The sequence below is a fragment of the Lissotriton helveticus genome, chromosome 5_1 (genome assembly GCF_964261635.1).
Source record: "Lissotriton helveticus chromosome 5_1, aLisHel1.1, whole genome shotgun sequence".
Classification (NCBI taxonomy): Eukaryota; Metazoa; Chordata; class Amphibia; order Caudata; family Salamandridae; genus Lissotriton; species Lissotriton helveticus.
The window spans coordinates 395,893,531-395,910,705 of NC_136065.1; the positions used below are offsets into that span (position 1 = coordinate 395,893,531).

Consider the following 17,175-nt stretch of genomic DNA (forward strand, 5'->3'; position numbering starts at 1 on the left):
TGGAAACTTCTCCAGTGCAGAAAGACATTCATTTATAAAAAAGAAAAGTATTTTTGATGTGAAATTAAGAAAATACAAGAATTTCTGATATTTTGATGGACTTATTTATTCATTCATTGGGGGTACCAATATATTTATAATTTTATTATGGCCCATTTTTATCCTGTAAACTTTCTTGCTGCTAGAGGTCAAGAAATCTCAGGCAACAGCCTTATTTTCAATCTGGTTTGGCAACTGCTGGTTCTACTTGGTCTATTTCAAGGAGTGATTACATTTTTGTTATTTGCTCCGCTTCTATCTTATTGTTGATTGAGTCTTAGTGCCTGATTAGGAGTTTGGAGGATAGGTTTACTCCATAACAAATGTGAGGGATATCCCGTCCTCCGTATTACAATTCCATTATATCCTATAGATGGAACATGTAATGTGGTGGACGGGATATCAGTCACGTTTGTGACGGCGTATCCCATCCGCCAAACTCATAATCAAGCCTTTATTGATTTGTTCAGGCATCTCCTGTTTCACAATATTCTCTCCATACCTGATCCATGATACTTAATACTTGTTTTGGATTTGTTTTTCTCCTCTTGATAATCACAAATTTTTCAAATTACCAATATTTCCTATTTCTGCATATTTAGGAGAATGCTGCTGAACTTGAAAGGATGGCTTTAATGTGTCAAATTACTCTTACCAAGTGGATACCACAGTCAATATCTTCCAAGATTGTAAATCTGTTCACGGTGCCTTCTATTCCAGAGGAGATTGTGTTTTGGGCCATTCATCAAATGGCAATTCAATACGGTAATTTGAAAAAATGCTATGTTGTTGTCAAACACTGTGCTCTGTGGCAGTCTAACGGATTCTACATTGATTTTAGGTCTGTCTGCAAATTGTTTTATCTGTCTATGGCTCATGTCATCATAACACTCAAATGCACAGAGTGGGCTTTGAAGCATGCTGCAACAGACGTTGGCTTGTTCTTTCAGTTCCCTTACTCCATTGCTTGTTTAACATTTTTCTACATTTTGTACAAAACCCATAAGAGTATGGTGAATTTATGTATTTTACAGTGATGATTGAGAATGGATCAATCACTAGCATTGCATATACAATGAAATTTGAAAGTGGAAAGAAGCCACAGGGTATATTTATGTTCTTTTCTATATTTATTTCAAACTAATTGTGGTATTCAGAATGGAGTCCCATGCCCATGCCTTTGCCATTTCAGCCTGCATAGTTGAAACTATTAATTTTTTAAGGAAGTGACAATGAATTGGAAGGAAATAAAACAGCACCACTATGTGTTGCGACCCCTTGTCATAATGGTAATTCAAATAAGCTCTACGACGATTACTTTCTGTACAGTGCTCATTAAAGAAACAAGCATCTCCGTGCTTATGCCATCAGAAGGCTTCAAAATATGGAACTCCAGCAAGAGGCCTTATAAGTGAATGGTTGCATCTTAAATACAGGTCCACTGACAGCCACTTTTGAAAGATGCAAATGTATTGCTGCTATTTTGGTTATTATGTTCAAATGATACATATTGTTTTAGATTTGTTGAAATTTAGTAATTTCACATTGTAGATTCGCATTTTAGCACCACATACCAGCACCAGATGTCCCTTACAGGTTTTGTTTCATTATGTCTCTTGAGAAAAAACTGAAACAGCTCTACACCAACCAGCTGCTTAACTATTAAGCCTTTTTTTGCACAGGGATTTAGAATTTCTGAAATGCAGCAACTCTGCTATAATGCCAAACTCCTTCATCACCGTTATAAAAAGTTGTGAGTAAATCCTGGGAAAAGACAATGTGAAACGTTCTTTTCCACTTATTGCATTACGTTTTATGTTCTGCTGGTTGGAAAATATACAAAGCCATGCATCAAGATTTGTTTACAATATGTTTCATGACCAACACCACCTTTGCAGCACACTCATCATCTTAAGTTGGTATTAGTCTTTAGGTTAATTAATATTGTTTATCCTATTTTCTCATACAGGACCGGAAATTGAACCATATCTAGGTCTGATTCTCACAACGTTCTCTCCTGTAATGAAGACTGCTTCTACAATCAACCAGAAATATTGGTTTAGCCTTGGTGTGCACCTGCTCTGGTGGAGCGGTCGGGTTCGGTTTGATGTTTGGGGGAGTGTGGGGAGAGGACACCTTTATTAAGTTCACTTTTGTAACATTTCCTGAGAGCACCCTTCATGCAAAGAGATGCAATTTCTTATGTCTGATAGGTGCAGAGAATAACAGTCCCTATTCATCCCATTGTTTTCAACAACGGATTACTTATCTGCATTAAACTTTCATTTGTAGCCCAAATCAGAACTCAACTGCAACATTGGTCTGCATAATGTGTAACTCCACTACTTTCTAGTACATTTGACAATTGAACTGGCATACTGAGCTGCTGTGTCAAGTTTGCCATGTAATGACTGGAACACATCTGTAGTCTGAAGAGTGCACCTCCGGGAAACACCCTATTCTTTTCAGTAATAAAAACCAAGGGCTTGATTTAGAGTTTGGTGGACAAGTTGCTCCATTACGAACTTGATGTCATCTGACTTATTCCAAGTTCTTTGTATCCTATTGTATGTGTAATAAGAGGGACCGGCTATCTCATCACGTTTGTGACGGGATACCCATCTGCCCCAGCCTGAATCAGGCCTTATGTTGTGCACTTACCTCCCTAGGAAGCGGAGCATTAAAACCTGTAGAAATTGTACATCATTTTCAAGAGGTAATTGTTCACTTCAATGGCACAGACATCTTGTTGCAACCTAGAGCTCGCACAATTGCAAACTAGTCACGGTATTAAGGAAAGATTTCAACTGATGCAAATCATGGAGTAAATATATTTTTACCATTTTTGCCTATTGGAAGCAAGATTTGCTTGCTCCCAACTAAACATTTGCAATATTAGGACAGAAAAAGGGGCAATGTGATTTCACACTTTTTGCTGTACTTAAAATAGGAAATTGAATGAATCAGTGTTTATTTAGATGTGAGATTAAAACCAGTGTAGTGTCTTCCTGCCTGATTAGCAGAATAGTGCAAAATCGTTTCACCACTTTTTTACTCTGGTAATATCTGAACCAGCACTTCTTTGTTAACCACATAAAATGATTCACAAAATTACTGATAAGGAATGCTCTGATGCATCATCTTTTATATTTTTACATACTTTTTTTTATTTTACCAAGAGGGCAAATATCGTTATACAATAATAACTCATGCAAAATCTGATTTCTCCACTCTTATTTCATAAACAACTAAACAGTACAAACTAAATTGCTTTGTTGCTAATTGTATGTAACATGTACTCTGGTGACACATATTCTGCCTTTCCTTCATTTTAGTTCAATACAATGAGTTGCCGTAATGTGGAATTATTGCCATATATTGTCTAGAATGCTTCAAAAGTGCAATAGGATGCATGATCGAAATGGATACCATTACAGTATCTATGAGAGTCAGAGAATACCTATGTGAATTGAGTCTAATACCTGCTAAAAATAATTTCCTATCAGCAGACACATTGCACTGTTTTTGCTCAGTATGTCCTATGCACTACCAGGCAAGGTGGTACATGTGTAGATAAATGCAACACTTAAGCCTTTGAACTTAACTGTAATTTTTTTATTTTTGTGCAGTCATTGAGATGTTATCAGGCCAGTTTGCTGCCAGTGTAGACACTCCTCTAGTCACACTTTTCTTTGAAGCCTACTCAACCTGTAAGGTATTTCTTCTTGAAACCATCCCCAGTCTCCAGGAGGTGAGTTGGGAAAGTGAGGAAAGAACAGAGCGCATTGGATGAAAGTTTAGAGAGTTTACGTTTTGTGAGATAACTGATGCATACACATTGACTGCCCCTTCCTCTGCCTTTGTATATATACTTCATTTGATGAAATACAAAAAAATATGAAATTCATTCTCTTGACCCAGACTTGTGATCTCTATTTTTGTAGCTGAATAAAATGTGTAAAAACCTTCATTGTACCCGACCAAGTATCAAATTCCTATCAGGTCAGATATATAAAACAAAATCAAAGCTAAACCATGCTATAATACTTAAGTATTAGGGAACAGTAAGTGTTAAATTAGATTCTAGGGCAGTTTAATAAAATCGCAGCTGCAGTAGTGTATTTTTTATGTCTACCACAACCTGTCCATGAATAGGAGGCAGGGGAAATATATTTAATAAAAAGAGCTGGGGAGAGGGAGAAAACATAGAGAAAGTGGGTGGGGAACCCTTATCCAAATAAGACAAGAGCGAAACAAATTCATGGGTAACATTTCTATTTTAGAGAATCAGTTTTGTCTATTGGATTTATCTGCCAGTGAAACAAACCACTGCCTTTGCAGGACAGAATCACTTCCTAGTGAACAGATGTCAAGTGCAGCTGCCTCTCTAGGGAACCCTCTACTTCCACATGTGGCTCATCTTTTCTTAGTAGGTAATGTCTAGTGTGTGGAACTGAAAACCTGGTGTAATTTATCTTAACAGGTCTGGGGACAAGTCATCACCACTCTGGGGCATTTGGCCTCCGTTCTACCAGCGGAGCAACTAGATAAGGAGCTTCCTTGGTTGGTCAATGAAGTTGAAAGGCTCCAGCCCCAGCTGCCTGCTGATATGGCATTTTGTTTGCTCACGGTGAGTGTGACCTTTATTTGCTGTCCATGCTTGCCACTTCAACCAATCCGAAATGATCCACTCATAATAAACACCGTATCCCATAATGAGAGATTAGCTGCAATGAAACACTACAATATTGAGAAATGAGGGTTGAATACAGAACTACAGGATTCCATTGGTGAGTTAGTTACACCACAGGTGGAGTTGTGAGATGGTTCAGGCCTCCATCATGTGTACATTCGGCCAACATATTGGTATTCCGCACCCGAATGTACCAATGTTGTGGGTATCAGAAATTTTGGGATGTAGGAAAAATGTACGATTCCAAGTTTGCCCCTTGGGTACCCCTGAGAAATAGAACCACAACACCAATTTGGACTGTAATTCCCCACTATTTGACACATTCACGCCTGGTAATTTCTTCAGCTTTGAGCTGGTGTATTGTTTTGGGAGATGAAGGGATTCAGGGAATATAGTTTTCCAACATTAATTCCAAATACTGAACCAGCTCAATTGTGATTAGTACACAATCCATGAAGGCAGCCAGAGAAGCAAAATGCACATTTGTATTTGTTACATATGAAATCAGGATTAATAAAGGAGAAATGTGAACCAAAGCAATTGTGCTAGAATTTAAATAAACATCAATTGTGCTGAAATTTGCTCCACCTGTTGTTGTGATACTGGGTAAGTAAAATGTGGTTATGGAAGTGAAAATGAGCATACTGACGCTCCATCTTGATGCATTAATCATAACAAAACAGCAGATCTTCAGTCACTAGAGCCCTGACATAGGTCCCAAGCAGTAATTGGGCTTACTAAAGCCCTAGTGACCTCTTATAACAAACAATGTGCCATTGCATCTTCTCTAGTCTGAGAGGCTGCTTAGACCCTGTGAAATACAAGTAAATTTACAAATGACCTTCACTAAGGAGCCCCATGACTTTGTATCACACTCCTGGTGACCGAACATACAGGTAAAACAGTGAAGTCTTAAGAGGAGCACTGGAAATGTATCATGTTGGTAATCAATATTGTGTTGAAATTATTGAATACTACTTTTAGTTGCTATAAAAACAAATATTAGCACAGGAAAGAGTCCGTAGTTAGAGACGTGCAAACTGTATTAGCTGAAAAAGCAAGAGTGACGTAAACCTTGGTGGACACACTATTAGAATCATTACGTCTTCAATCTGCACATTTTCATTTCCACAGAACTATGGTTTGGTGATGCTTGAGAATTGAAGATTAATGTTGAGGCTCTAAGTGGGACAGTTTCTGCCAGGTCTGAGCACTTACAGTTAAAAGGACAGGATCTTCAAATGTCCTTACCAGTCCTTCTTTTGACAGTCTCCACTTGTAATAAAAATTTGAATACCAGCTACAAACATAAAAACATGACAGAATTTTGGTGTATGGCATATTGACCATATACATAATTTGAAGTTGTTCCCCCAATGAGTCTTCCAAGCCTTTATTGCAGGTGATCATTCTCCTCATTAGCATCTGTGAAGCTAAATGTGTTCCTAAAACTGCTTTTAGTCACCCATCTTCTGTGCTACAGCTCCTGCCTCCACGTTGCCTTTGATTCTCATAAGCAAACATTATCTTTTAGGCTCCTCTGTACTACCATGGTTCACAGTGTGCAGGGGTGCAAGAGGGACATTGAGCAATCCTGGTCCACAAATGTTAATAGTGAAACAGATGTAGTGGCACATGGATCTAGGTTTAGAGGAGCACCCCAATTATGTCTGTATTTTACTATCTAACAGGAACAAAAGGGGGAAATGTATTTCCAATAGTGTCTATCCACCCATGCTACATCTAAGTGTGCCCTCTGGCTTGATGGTGTATTTGGCTGACTTTGGATGAGACTATATTAGTGGAGTGTGGATCAATTGGAGAAGCATGCAGATACCTAGAAGGCCTGTAGGATGAACAGGGAGAAACAGGAGGGTGAAGAGGAGGTCAAACAGAGGAGGAGGACAAGGGAACAAGACTCTCAAAAAAGTCCAGTACAACTGAATGGAGGAGGAGGACCAAGTTCACTAGCAGGATTAGGAACACAAGGAACTGGTTTTCCAAGATAATGAAGAGAAAGCAATAGCAGGAGGACCATGGGAAAAACCTGGAAGATCAGGCAGCCGAAGACCACAGTCGACCAGGATGACTAGAGACCCCAACGACATAAGGCCCAGCATGCCCAAGACAAAGAGAAGGATCAGTAAAACAAGGAGAATAAGTAGAATGAAGTAGACCAGAAGGACCAGAACCAAGAGGCCAAAGAGGAGAGAAGCCAGAAACTAGCTGACTCCAAACCCTTTCGGTGGTATAGCAATGAATGTAGGCAAGCAAGAATTGCCCTTGGTAATGCTATCAGGGTTGGGGAAATGGGTACTGTCCGTACTGCAAAATATGAATACAAAAAAGCTATCCATAAAGCCAAGTGCCTATGGGATGAGCTTAGATGGCAGGACCTAAAAGAATCAGGTTTTCTGGATGTAATAAAATCTGATGCCTTCCACAAAATCGGTTGGTTAAGAGGTGTTAGGAATAGCATGCTTGGCCTGGGAATGAGAATGCTATGGGAGAACCCATTAGAGGATTATTTTCCCTCTAAAAACATCCTAAAAGAGAAGTATTGGGAGTGGTCTGCTTTTAATGCTTGGAGTAACACTGACTCATCTTCTAGGGCAAGAATCTTCTTAGAAACAAAACTCACACCCATATTAGAATCCTATTGGGATAATATCACCAGGCCGAGAGATAGGAAGCTTTACTTCCAACTCAGGGCAGGCTCATTACCTTTAAAGTCCCTTATGTCCAGGTGGACTCCCACAAGTGATAACATCTGTCCTGCCTGTGGGAGTCATAGCGAAACAGTTGCACACCTGCTTTTTGCCTGTCCCACCTATGCACTCCCTAGGCGAGTTTGGCTGGCTCCAATGTGCAAACTACTTGGCACATTTAGAAGCGCCGAAGGGAAAAGGCTTATGCGCACCAGCACTTTACCATTTATCACAATAGCAGTAGCCAAATACCTAGGATGGGCGTGGGCTATAAAGCTGAAATCTAAATCCGGGTAATTCTTTGGTGAACATTAATTTTAACTTCCCTAACCTGGCCACTGAATGTGATTGATTATTTTAAATTGTTTTTTTCTGCTGTAATGTATTTTATAATGCAAAGAAAATTTTATTAATGTAACTTTTATCTCTTCCATTTGCTCTGAGATCTAAGTTTTATCAAACATTTTTAACTATCCAGCCGAGGAATTTTTAACGGTTTGTATCTAAATGTTGTTTGTTTTGTGCTTTTATAAGTATACTCCGAATAAAGCTACTTTGGAATGGAATGAAATGGAGAAGAAGGATGTGCAAGTGGAAAGGGAGGGTCATCTGGAGGACCAGGACCAGCAGAACAAGAAGGAAGAAGATGGGCAGGTCAACATGGAGAACCTACACCACTGTGAAGACCTTACACAAAATGAGGAGGAGGAAGATGGCCATGTGGATGAGTAGAAGGGGAGGTGGGGTTCCAAGACAGCCAAGAAGTTTAGAAACTCCAGGACCACCACAAGGATTTGGAAACATTGAACCAACAGTGGACCAATACCATGTCCAAGAACTAGGAAAACCAAGAGGATCAAGGCCAGGAAGAATAGGAAAAGGATTTCTAAAAGGACTAGGAGAATAAGGAGGAAAACCAGGAGGAAGAAGACCAGTAAGAGGAAGAGGACCAAGAAGAAAAAGCGGAGGCTAGGAGGTCCAGAACAGCAGTCACCACCATGACCACCATGAAAAACCTGAGGGCCAACACCAGGATTGCTAGGAGTAATAGCACCAGAGGATCCAGAGGACCAGGAAGAGGATGACCAAGATTAGCAGGAACATGAGCATAAGGACAATGAAGATCATGAGGACCAGCAGGACCTGGGAACAGAAGAATGAAAAGATTGAAGAACACCAGGGCAAGAGCACCAGAAGAACAACTAGGAAGGACACAGCAATAAGCACCATAGTAATGATAATCCTTTTAACAGGAGTAGGATCTCAGGAGGATGAGGGCTACTTATGACCAATAACCTATACCTAGAAGACCAGGACTAAGAATATGTAGATGAAGACCAGGAGGATGATTTTGAGGAAAATATGAGCTGACAGAAGGGAAAGAAGAATAGGAGGATGATCAGGAGGAAGAGACCTAGAAAAAGGAGGACATGAAAATCAATACGAAGATTAGGAGAACTATGAAAAGGAAGACCTGGTAAACCAGGAGCATGAAGAGGAAAACCTATAGGTGGAAGACCAGGAAGAGGAGAATGACCAAGAGGATTAGAGGGACCAGGGCAACCAGGAAGACCAGTTGCACTAGGATTACCAGGTCCACCAAGAGGACACAACCATCAAGAGAATCACAACGGGAAACGCACCAGGAGAACTTGGGACAGGATAGCAAAGGCAGAATGATGATTTGAAAAGGAAAAAGAGATCAACAAAACTGATGGGTACCATTAAGACCAAGACCAGCAGGAGGACTAGGAGCAGGAAGACCAAGGCCAGGAAAGAAGGGACTAAGATTGCCAAGAGGATCTAGACAGTGCCATAAGAAGAAGGAGTAGCAGACAACCAAGAGAACCACCAAGAGAACTAGGACAACCAAGGCAAGGGCCATCATCAACAGTGGCTAAGAATACAGGGCCTATGATGACAAGTGAGTCTAGGCTACATGTGTTAGGGGATGCCCCTGTGAAATGCTGAACATGTCCTCTTCTGGTTCCTTGATGGACTAAAATCCAAGATCTGACTCCAACAGATAACCTCTACAGAAATCACTATATGGATCTGAGAGATCTTAAGGCACTGTGAGTCAAGAAAACAGAGCAACCAGGAAAGACAAAATTAGACATAAGCACGGTCATCTGTCAAAATCTACTTGTGGTCATATGTATTTAGAATTAGTACACAAGAGAGCTCATTCACACCTCAACTCACTCTTGCATTCAGACAGAATTTACACTTTGAAGTTTGTAATTCACCACTGACCATCATCATTTGCACAAACTGTCCTTTGGCCTCATCTCAATTTTCTTATCTCCTTGCAGACCCTTGAGTTATGCATCAAGGCAGCTGTTACTAAGAGTTGCAGAGCGCTGAATCGAACTGTGCCAACCGTGCTTGCCGCTCTGCATCACCTGGTAAGTATACACATGAGGACATACAAAATATTTCAGTGGGAGGCGACAGACATTTCCGGTGTAACATATTGTAACAAATAAAGTTTCTACCTTAATCCAATTTATAGTAGGAGTGTTTTTAAAGGGCAACATTTGGGAACTCTCTTGCATAGAATATTAAATTATAATCCATAAAAAGCCTATATGAACCAATTTGCTTCTAGGATGCAAAGAAAGAAGACAATGGATATAAATCTATCAGTGTTGAGAGCTCCTCTGCAAGAACCCCCATAAGTCTGCCTCTCAGCAGCTCTGGCTCTGATAATAGGTAACAGAGGAACAGAGTGACAGGGAAAGGGAAGGGACTCAGGGGAAACAACAAGGATGGAGACCTGAAAGAAAAAAGCTGTACCCAATAACAATGGTTTACAACAGAGACATAATACTAACAAAGCTTATCTTGAAGGTTCAATTGTCCAGTTAGACTTTACTATATAACATATACTGTACTCTTCATGACATTCCCAACAACAGGAAACCCAATCTTAAATCTATATATTTAATAATAATAAGCCTATATCGTATACATTTGATTAATGCCATCAATCAAAGAAAATTCAGTATTTATCCCGCTACGGTTCCTAAAGGCAATATGTGCAGAAACTACCCCACAATTTAGTTCAAATAATCCAAATACATAACATTTCTGGAATATCCTTACAATCCAAACTTTAAGCATTCAAGACCTCAGTCCAAATACAAGAAGGCCCTCTGAAAACAGGTGCACAACTTGACGGACATAAGCATGAAATTCCAAATAGCAATGCTGGCATGTGGAATCTGGAATGAATGGGAAACAAAAGACAAGCATCTCTGTTGGGGACCAGAGTGCGAGAACTGAATGCCGGTAAAGAAAAAAAATGAAGTGGTACAGCAGAAACAGCGAGTGGCGGTGAGAACAGAAAAAGGCCCCAATGAAGCCACCGACAGAAACACTCGCTCCCCACTCTGCTGGCTAGAGACCTGGTACGCAAAATGGGCAAAAAGTGAAGCAAAAGTGGCCTGCTCTGAAAAGCATGCAATCCACTATGCTGGCCAGACACCGTAGGATGCAAAAGGAGAACAGCTTTACCGTCCCCAGAGATAAACCAATTTGAAGTGTAACAACAGCCTCCGTCTTGATTTCCTTGAATAGCCGCCACTAGTGCCAGCTTTGTTAAAAGCATTCAGTACCACTACCTTCTGCAGTCTCGCCAGACTTCAGAGTAAACAAACCATCCAAAAGCCATAGGAAAATAAGGCATCCATCTTAGAGTGGTAACTGAGAATTTGCACTTCCACCAATATCGGGCACCCTGAATATGCTGTATTCCACACAATTAATTTTGCTGTAGCGCGGTATGGATCATGTCCCCACAAGTCCTGACAAACTCCTATGCTATCATTCCCCCATTGGAAGTTATTTGCTGTCTGGATGTATGGGATTGGCTTTCAGATAGCCTAGCTTCCATTATTATTTATTATGGCTTTGTTATTGGCAGATCTGCATACCCTCAATTGGGGTTTCCGATGAAACAGAAGAGCCACTCAAGTTGTCCACGGCTATTATCCTGTCACTAGGTGAGTTGGTCATAAATGTATGTATGTATATATTTGTGATACTGCAAGTATATTTTGGCCTTTACTAGGGATCAGGTCCTCTGTAACATTAATTTCTGCACACTGCCCTGCACGTAACTTGATCGTCTTAAAAGCTACTATTGCTTCAGTAATTATCTCCCTTCCCAGTGCATTGGTTGGATTGCTGCTGGAATATGGTGCCCAGTTTACTATATACAGCTATAGTAGTCACATAAGTACCATGTGCTTGTAAGATCATCATTAAATGTTGCAGACCATTGATAACATACCTCCTGGACATGCATTGAAGAATGGCCTTGATTAGCTGCTCCCCGGCGTTGAGTTCCTTCTTGTATAATTTTATGTTGTGTTATTTTTCAATTATGTCTATTTTTCTCTTCACTTTACTCTTGCAGCCCATTCTCACTCTAGTGAGGTCTTTAAATATTTTGAAAGTAGCTTGATGCAGATAGGTGCAGAGTCCCGTGCCACAACATTACAGCTGCTCTGCAAGCTCCTTTCGGAAACTGGTAAGACTGTCAGTGGGTGGGTGGCTGTGTGTGATTTAGGCAGGGAAAATAGTTAAAGTGATATAATGCTTGTCATAGAATCCGGAGCCCTAAGTAATCCCAACTTACTCCCTTACTTGTCCAACATGGTGCAGCTATAAGCAAAATACTTCAACTTTATATTCCTAAGCTACTTTAACTGCCAACTTTTCCTGGTAGAACACTGCAATTTACGAATAAAGAGTTGCTTACATCAACTTCAATTAGGTGAATCATGGTGAAGAAATAAAGGAGTGCCACCGTTTTCTTTTTGGTTAATTGTTCGCATTGTGAGCCATTAATGGGACAGGGACACTGTGAAAACCGATCCGGACATAGACACTGGACAGGAATAAAAAGGGAAATAAAATATGGAGCAGGCAGACACAGACAGACATGCATAGTGAAACAGGAAGGCATTGATAGCCCCATGGGGCTCACAGTCACAGACTCACACACCAAAACTGAAAGACAGGACCCTCAGGGTGGTAATCACAGTTGATAGTGGAAACTTCAGTACTCATGTATTAATATTGATCTTACTGTACAAAGCCAATATATATGTGTTATGAACATTTGGTGTATGGCTTTATTTAATAGATTCAGAAGGTGCCTTTTATCTGGATGCTGTCCGTCACGTGCTTGAGGATGACAATCGCAAGGTACCATCAAGCTATTATATGTGTGTTAAAGCACTTTCATAATTAGCAACTCAATCTCATTAAAGTTATGCAGTTTTTGCATAGTGCAGTAGTCTTACTTACATGAACTTAGAGCTGTGGTTTGCACACCACAGTCTGTTGACTTTCTCCAAGGCAAGTCTTCCATGGAGGTGTTGGGTCATGCAACCTCCAGCCATTTGTGTCAGTTCAGTGTGTCTTGTGTTCCATTGTCTCCTTGTCCAAGTGGACATATCCCAGTTTTCCTATCCTAGTCTGTGTCAATGCATTTTCAGACCCAATCCCAGAGGTTGCTGTTCCCTAATTGTTTAATAAATGTGTTTTAAAAGAAAGTTCTTGTACGCTGTTAACATGTTTGGTCTGTATTTCACATTGAGTTGATCTATAATACCCCTTACTGAGGAGGAGAATGTTGATGATCAAATAAGGGGTTTTGAAGTTCAGAATATTAATATCTCCTCAAATCTTTAACAACCGTGGTGTAAGGTATTTGAAATGTCTCTACCAAGAATAATATTTGGGCTGTGTCTCAGCGAAAACTTACCAAACGTGGATCGATAATACAAGATAATAATCAATGTGCACATTTGAAAAGTCTGATTGTGATATAAAAGATGTATTTTATGTAGAAATTGGAATATATGTGACTGTAACCAGGCGAGGTCGCCCCCACACACCCCTGCTACTGCCTCCATCAGCTGTGCCCTTGCTGTTCCCATTGCTGCCTCGCTGCTGCCCTCGTTTATTTCTTCGTTTTTGCCCCCATCAGCTGTGCCCTTTGCTGTGCCCATTGCTGCCTCGCTGCTGCCCTCATTTTTTTCTTCGTTTTTGCCCCCATCAGCTGTGCCCTTTGCTGTGCCCTTTGCTGCCTTGCTGCTGCCTTCATTTTTCTTTCGTTTTTTCTCCCTCTCCTAACCGTTTTTTCACAGGGCGACCCAGCCGCCGCTGAGCCGCCCTCTGCCCTCCTTTCCCGCCCCTGCGGCCCTGCCCCCTCCTGCCCATTCGCCGCCCCGCTCCCGCCACCCAGCTGCTCCTCCCTCCCGGCTCCTTCTTAAGGAGACAGCACAGAGATGCAGGGAGCGACCGCTGAGCCTGTAACCAGGCGAGGTCGCCGCCACACACCCCTGCTACTGCCTCCATCAGCTGTGCCCTTGCTGTGCCCATTGCTGCCTCGCTGCTGCCCTAGTTTTTTTCTTCGTTTTTGCCCCATCAGCTGTGCCCTTTGCTGTGCCCATTGCTGCCTCGCTGCTGCCCTCGTTTTTTTCTTCGTTTTTGCCCCCATCAGCTGTGCCCTTTGCTGTGCCCTTTGCTGCCTTGCTGCTGCCTTCGTTTTTTCTTTTGTTTTTTCTCCCTCTCCTAACCTTTTTTTCACAGGGCGACCCAGCCGCCGCTGAGCCGCCCTCTGCCCTCCTTTCCCGCCGCTGCCTCTCTGCGGCCCCGCCCCCCTCCTGCCCATTCGTCGCCCCGCTCCCGCCACCCAGCTGCTCGTCCCTCCCGGCTCCTTCTTATGTCGCCCCCACGTACGCGCAGCGGGCGTGCCGATTGTGCGCCGAAGGCGCGCCAAAGGCAAGCCCGTCTGCGCCCATCCGCGCCTGGCCCGCGCCCAGCGCCAGGACCCCTGGCCCCCGCCGATGCAAGACGACCCGACTGACCTACGATACCGCCGCCCTCAACGCACTCAATGCCGGCCGGAACCCCGCCTGCTGCCGAGCCACCCCGAAATGCACCCTTCACCTGCAGAAGCTGCAAGTTCACCTGCCTCCGAACCTGCACCGCACCTGCGAAGCCAAACAACAGCAGCAACCACCTGAAGTGCATCCTGCTCAACACCCGCTCCGTCCACAGACACGCCGGGGAACTCTGGAACCTCCTCGACACAACGTCACCCGACATCGCCTTCCTCACGGAAACCTGGATGAATGTCTCCTCAGCCCCCGACATCGCCATCGCCATCCCGGACGGGTACAAGATCATCAGGAGGGACCGTATCAACCAGACCGGAGGAGGCATTGCCATCATCCACAAGAACACCATCCGCATCACGACCGACTCCAACGACACCTTCGCCACCGCGGAACACCTCCACATCCAGATACACACCGACCCTAAGACGACCCTCAGAGGCACCCTCGTCTACAGACACACGCACACAATTCAGCGAAGACATCGCCGACTTCATCAGTCCGCACGCCCTCCCCTCCGCCGACTACATCCTCCTAGGGAACCTCAACTTCCACCTGGAGAACAACAAGGACCACAACACCGCCGCCCTGCTGGAAAACCTCGCCAACCTCGGACTCAAGCAACTGGTCAACACCCCCACCCACTACGCCGGCCACACGCTTGATCCTGTCTTCTCTTCCAGCAAGTACATCTCCTTCAGCCACACCACCGGACTCCACTGGACTGACCACAGCTGCATCCACTTCAGCTTCAAAAGAATCACGACCCACCACCACCCGCAACAGGTACCTCACAGGAGTTGGAGCAAGATCACCGCCGACCAGCTCACCACCTCCCTCAGCTAGAGCCCACCCGCCAGCACAACGGACCCCAACGAAGCAGCCCGCAACTTCACACAGTGGCTGACCGCCTGCGCCGACGACCTCGCACCACTGAAGAACCCTCCCAGCAGACCCAGATGCAAGAAGGCCTCCTGGTTCACCGACGAACTCAAGGACTCCAAGAAGAACTGCTGCACCCTCTAGAAAGCCTGGCTCCTCGACCAGACCACAGACAACATGACCGCCCTCAAACAAGCCACCCGAAAGCACCACCAGCTTATCCGCACCACCAAGAAGAAATCACTAAAGGATCGACTGGACAACAATGCCCACGATAGCAAGGAACTCTTCAGCATCGTCAAGGAGTTCTCCAACCCCAGCACCGGCAACAACGACATCACTCCTTCACAAGATCTCTGCGACTCTCTCGCCTCGTTCTTCCACCGCAAGATCGCCGACATCCACAACAGCTTCGGCGCACCACCCACGCACCCAACCGTCGAACCAACGCCCCCCACCGCCACCCTCCGCACCTGGACCACGGTGACCACCGAAGACACAGCCCGCACGATGAACACCATCCACTCCGGATCTCCGACCGACCCCTGCCCCCACGTCTTCAACAAGGCCGACTCCATCATCGCACCCCAACTCCGGGACGTCATCAACTCCTCTTTCAACACCGCCACCTTCCCGGAGAGCTGGAAGCATGCCGAGCTCAGCACCCTACTGAAGAAACCAACAGCGGACCCCACCGACCTCAAGAACTTCCGCCCCATCTCGCTCCTCCCTTTTCCTGCTAAAGTCATCGAGAAAATCGTCAACAGACAGCTGGCCGCCTTCCGCGAGACGAACGGATCCCTCGACCCCTCGCAGTCCGGTTTCAGAGCCAATCACAGCGCCGAGACCGCCCTGATCGCAGCCACCGACGACATCCGAGCCCTGCTCGACAACGGGGAAACAGCGGCACTCATCCTCCTGGACCTCTCTGCAGCGTTCGACACTGTCTGCCACCGCACCCTAGTTCAACGCCTCAGCAACATCGGCATCCAAGAGAAGGCACTGGAGTGGATCATCTCGTTCCTCGCCGGAAGAACACAGAGAGTTCGCCTCCCCCCGTTTTGATCCGAGGCCACCAAACTCATCTGCGGCGTACCACAAGGATCATCACTCAGCCCCACCCTCTTCAACGTTTACATGAAACCTCTTGCAGCCATCGCACGCCAACACAACCTCAACATCATCTCCTACGCCAACGACACCCAGCTGATCCTCTCCCTCACCAGGGACCCTGACACCGCCAGAACCAGCCTACACGAAGGGATGAAAGACGTCGCCGAGTGGATGAAGACCAGCCGCCTGAAACTGAACTCAGACAAGACGGAAGTCCTCATCCTGAGACCATCGCCCTCCACCTGGGACGACTCCTGGTGGCCCCCTGCCCTGGGCACCGCTCCCAAGCCAACAGACCACGCACGCAACCTGGGCTTCATCCTGGACTCCTCCCTCTTGATGACCAGACAAGTCAACGCCGTCTCCTCATCTTGCTTTCACACCCTATGCATGCTCCGCAAGATCTTCCGATGGATCCCGACCGAAACCAGGCACTCATCACCAGCCAACTGGACTACGGAAACACCCTCTACGCCAGAACCACAGCCAAGCTACAGAGAAGACTCCAACGCATCCAGAACGCCTCCGCCCGACTCATCCTGGACATCCCCCGACGCTGCCACATCTCCGGCCACCTGAGGTACCTGCACTGGCTCCCCGTCAACAAAAGGATCACGCTCAGGCTCCTCACCCACGCACACAAGTCCCTCCACGACCTGGGCCCCAAGCACCTCAACGACCGCCTGACCTTCTACACTCCCACCCGCCAGCTACGATCGACCAGCCACACCCTCGCCGCCGTTCCACGCATCCGAAGAGCCACCGCCGGAGGAAGATCCTTCTCCTACCTGGCGGCCAAAACATGGAACTCCCTCCCCATCCA

General features: G+C 44.6%; 2 protein-coding genes across 3 annotated transcripts in view; both read left to right on the forward strand.

The window, feature by feature from the left end:
* Positions 1-2,569, forward strand: part of LOC144754604 (uncharacterized) — a 178,999-nt gene extending 176,430 nt beyond the window's left edge. For both annotated transcript variants that reach the window (XM_078642614.1, XM_078642615.1), the window contains 2 exons: positions 642-804; positions 2,009-2,569. In XM_078642614.1, the coding sequence (XP_078498740.1) occupies positions 642-804; positions 2,009-2,184 (339 nt within the window). In that variant the 3' untranslated portion in view covers positions 2,185-2,569. The remainder of the gene's footprint in view (positions 1-641; positions 805-2,008) is intronic.
* A 48-nt stretch (positions 2,570-2,617) lies between these two features.
* Positions 2,618-17,175, forward strand: part of LOC144754603 (maestro heat-like repeat-containing protein family member 1) — a 73,844-nt gene continuing 59,286 nt past the window's right edge. Inside the window, exons 1-7 of the mRNA XM_078642613.1 lie at positions 2,618-2,755; positions 3,669-3,790; positions 4,523-4,669; positions 9,756-9,848; positions 11,369-11,447; positions 11,864-11,977; positions 12,596-12,657. Coding sequence (XP_078498739.1) covers positions 2,686-2,755; positions 3,669-3,790; positions 4,523-4,669; positions 9,756-9,848; positions 11,369-11,447; positions 11,864-11,977; positions 12,596-12,657 — 687 coding nt within the window. The 5' untranslated portion in view covers positions 2,618-2,685. The remainder of the gene's footprint in view (positions 2,756-3,668; positions 3,791-4,522; positions 4,670-9,755; positions 9,849-11,368; positions 11,448-11,863; positions 11,978-12,595; positions 12,658-17,175) is intronic.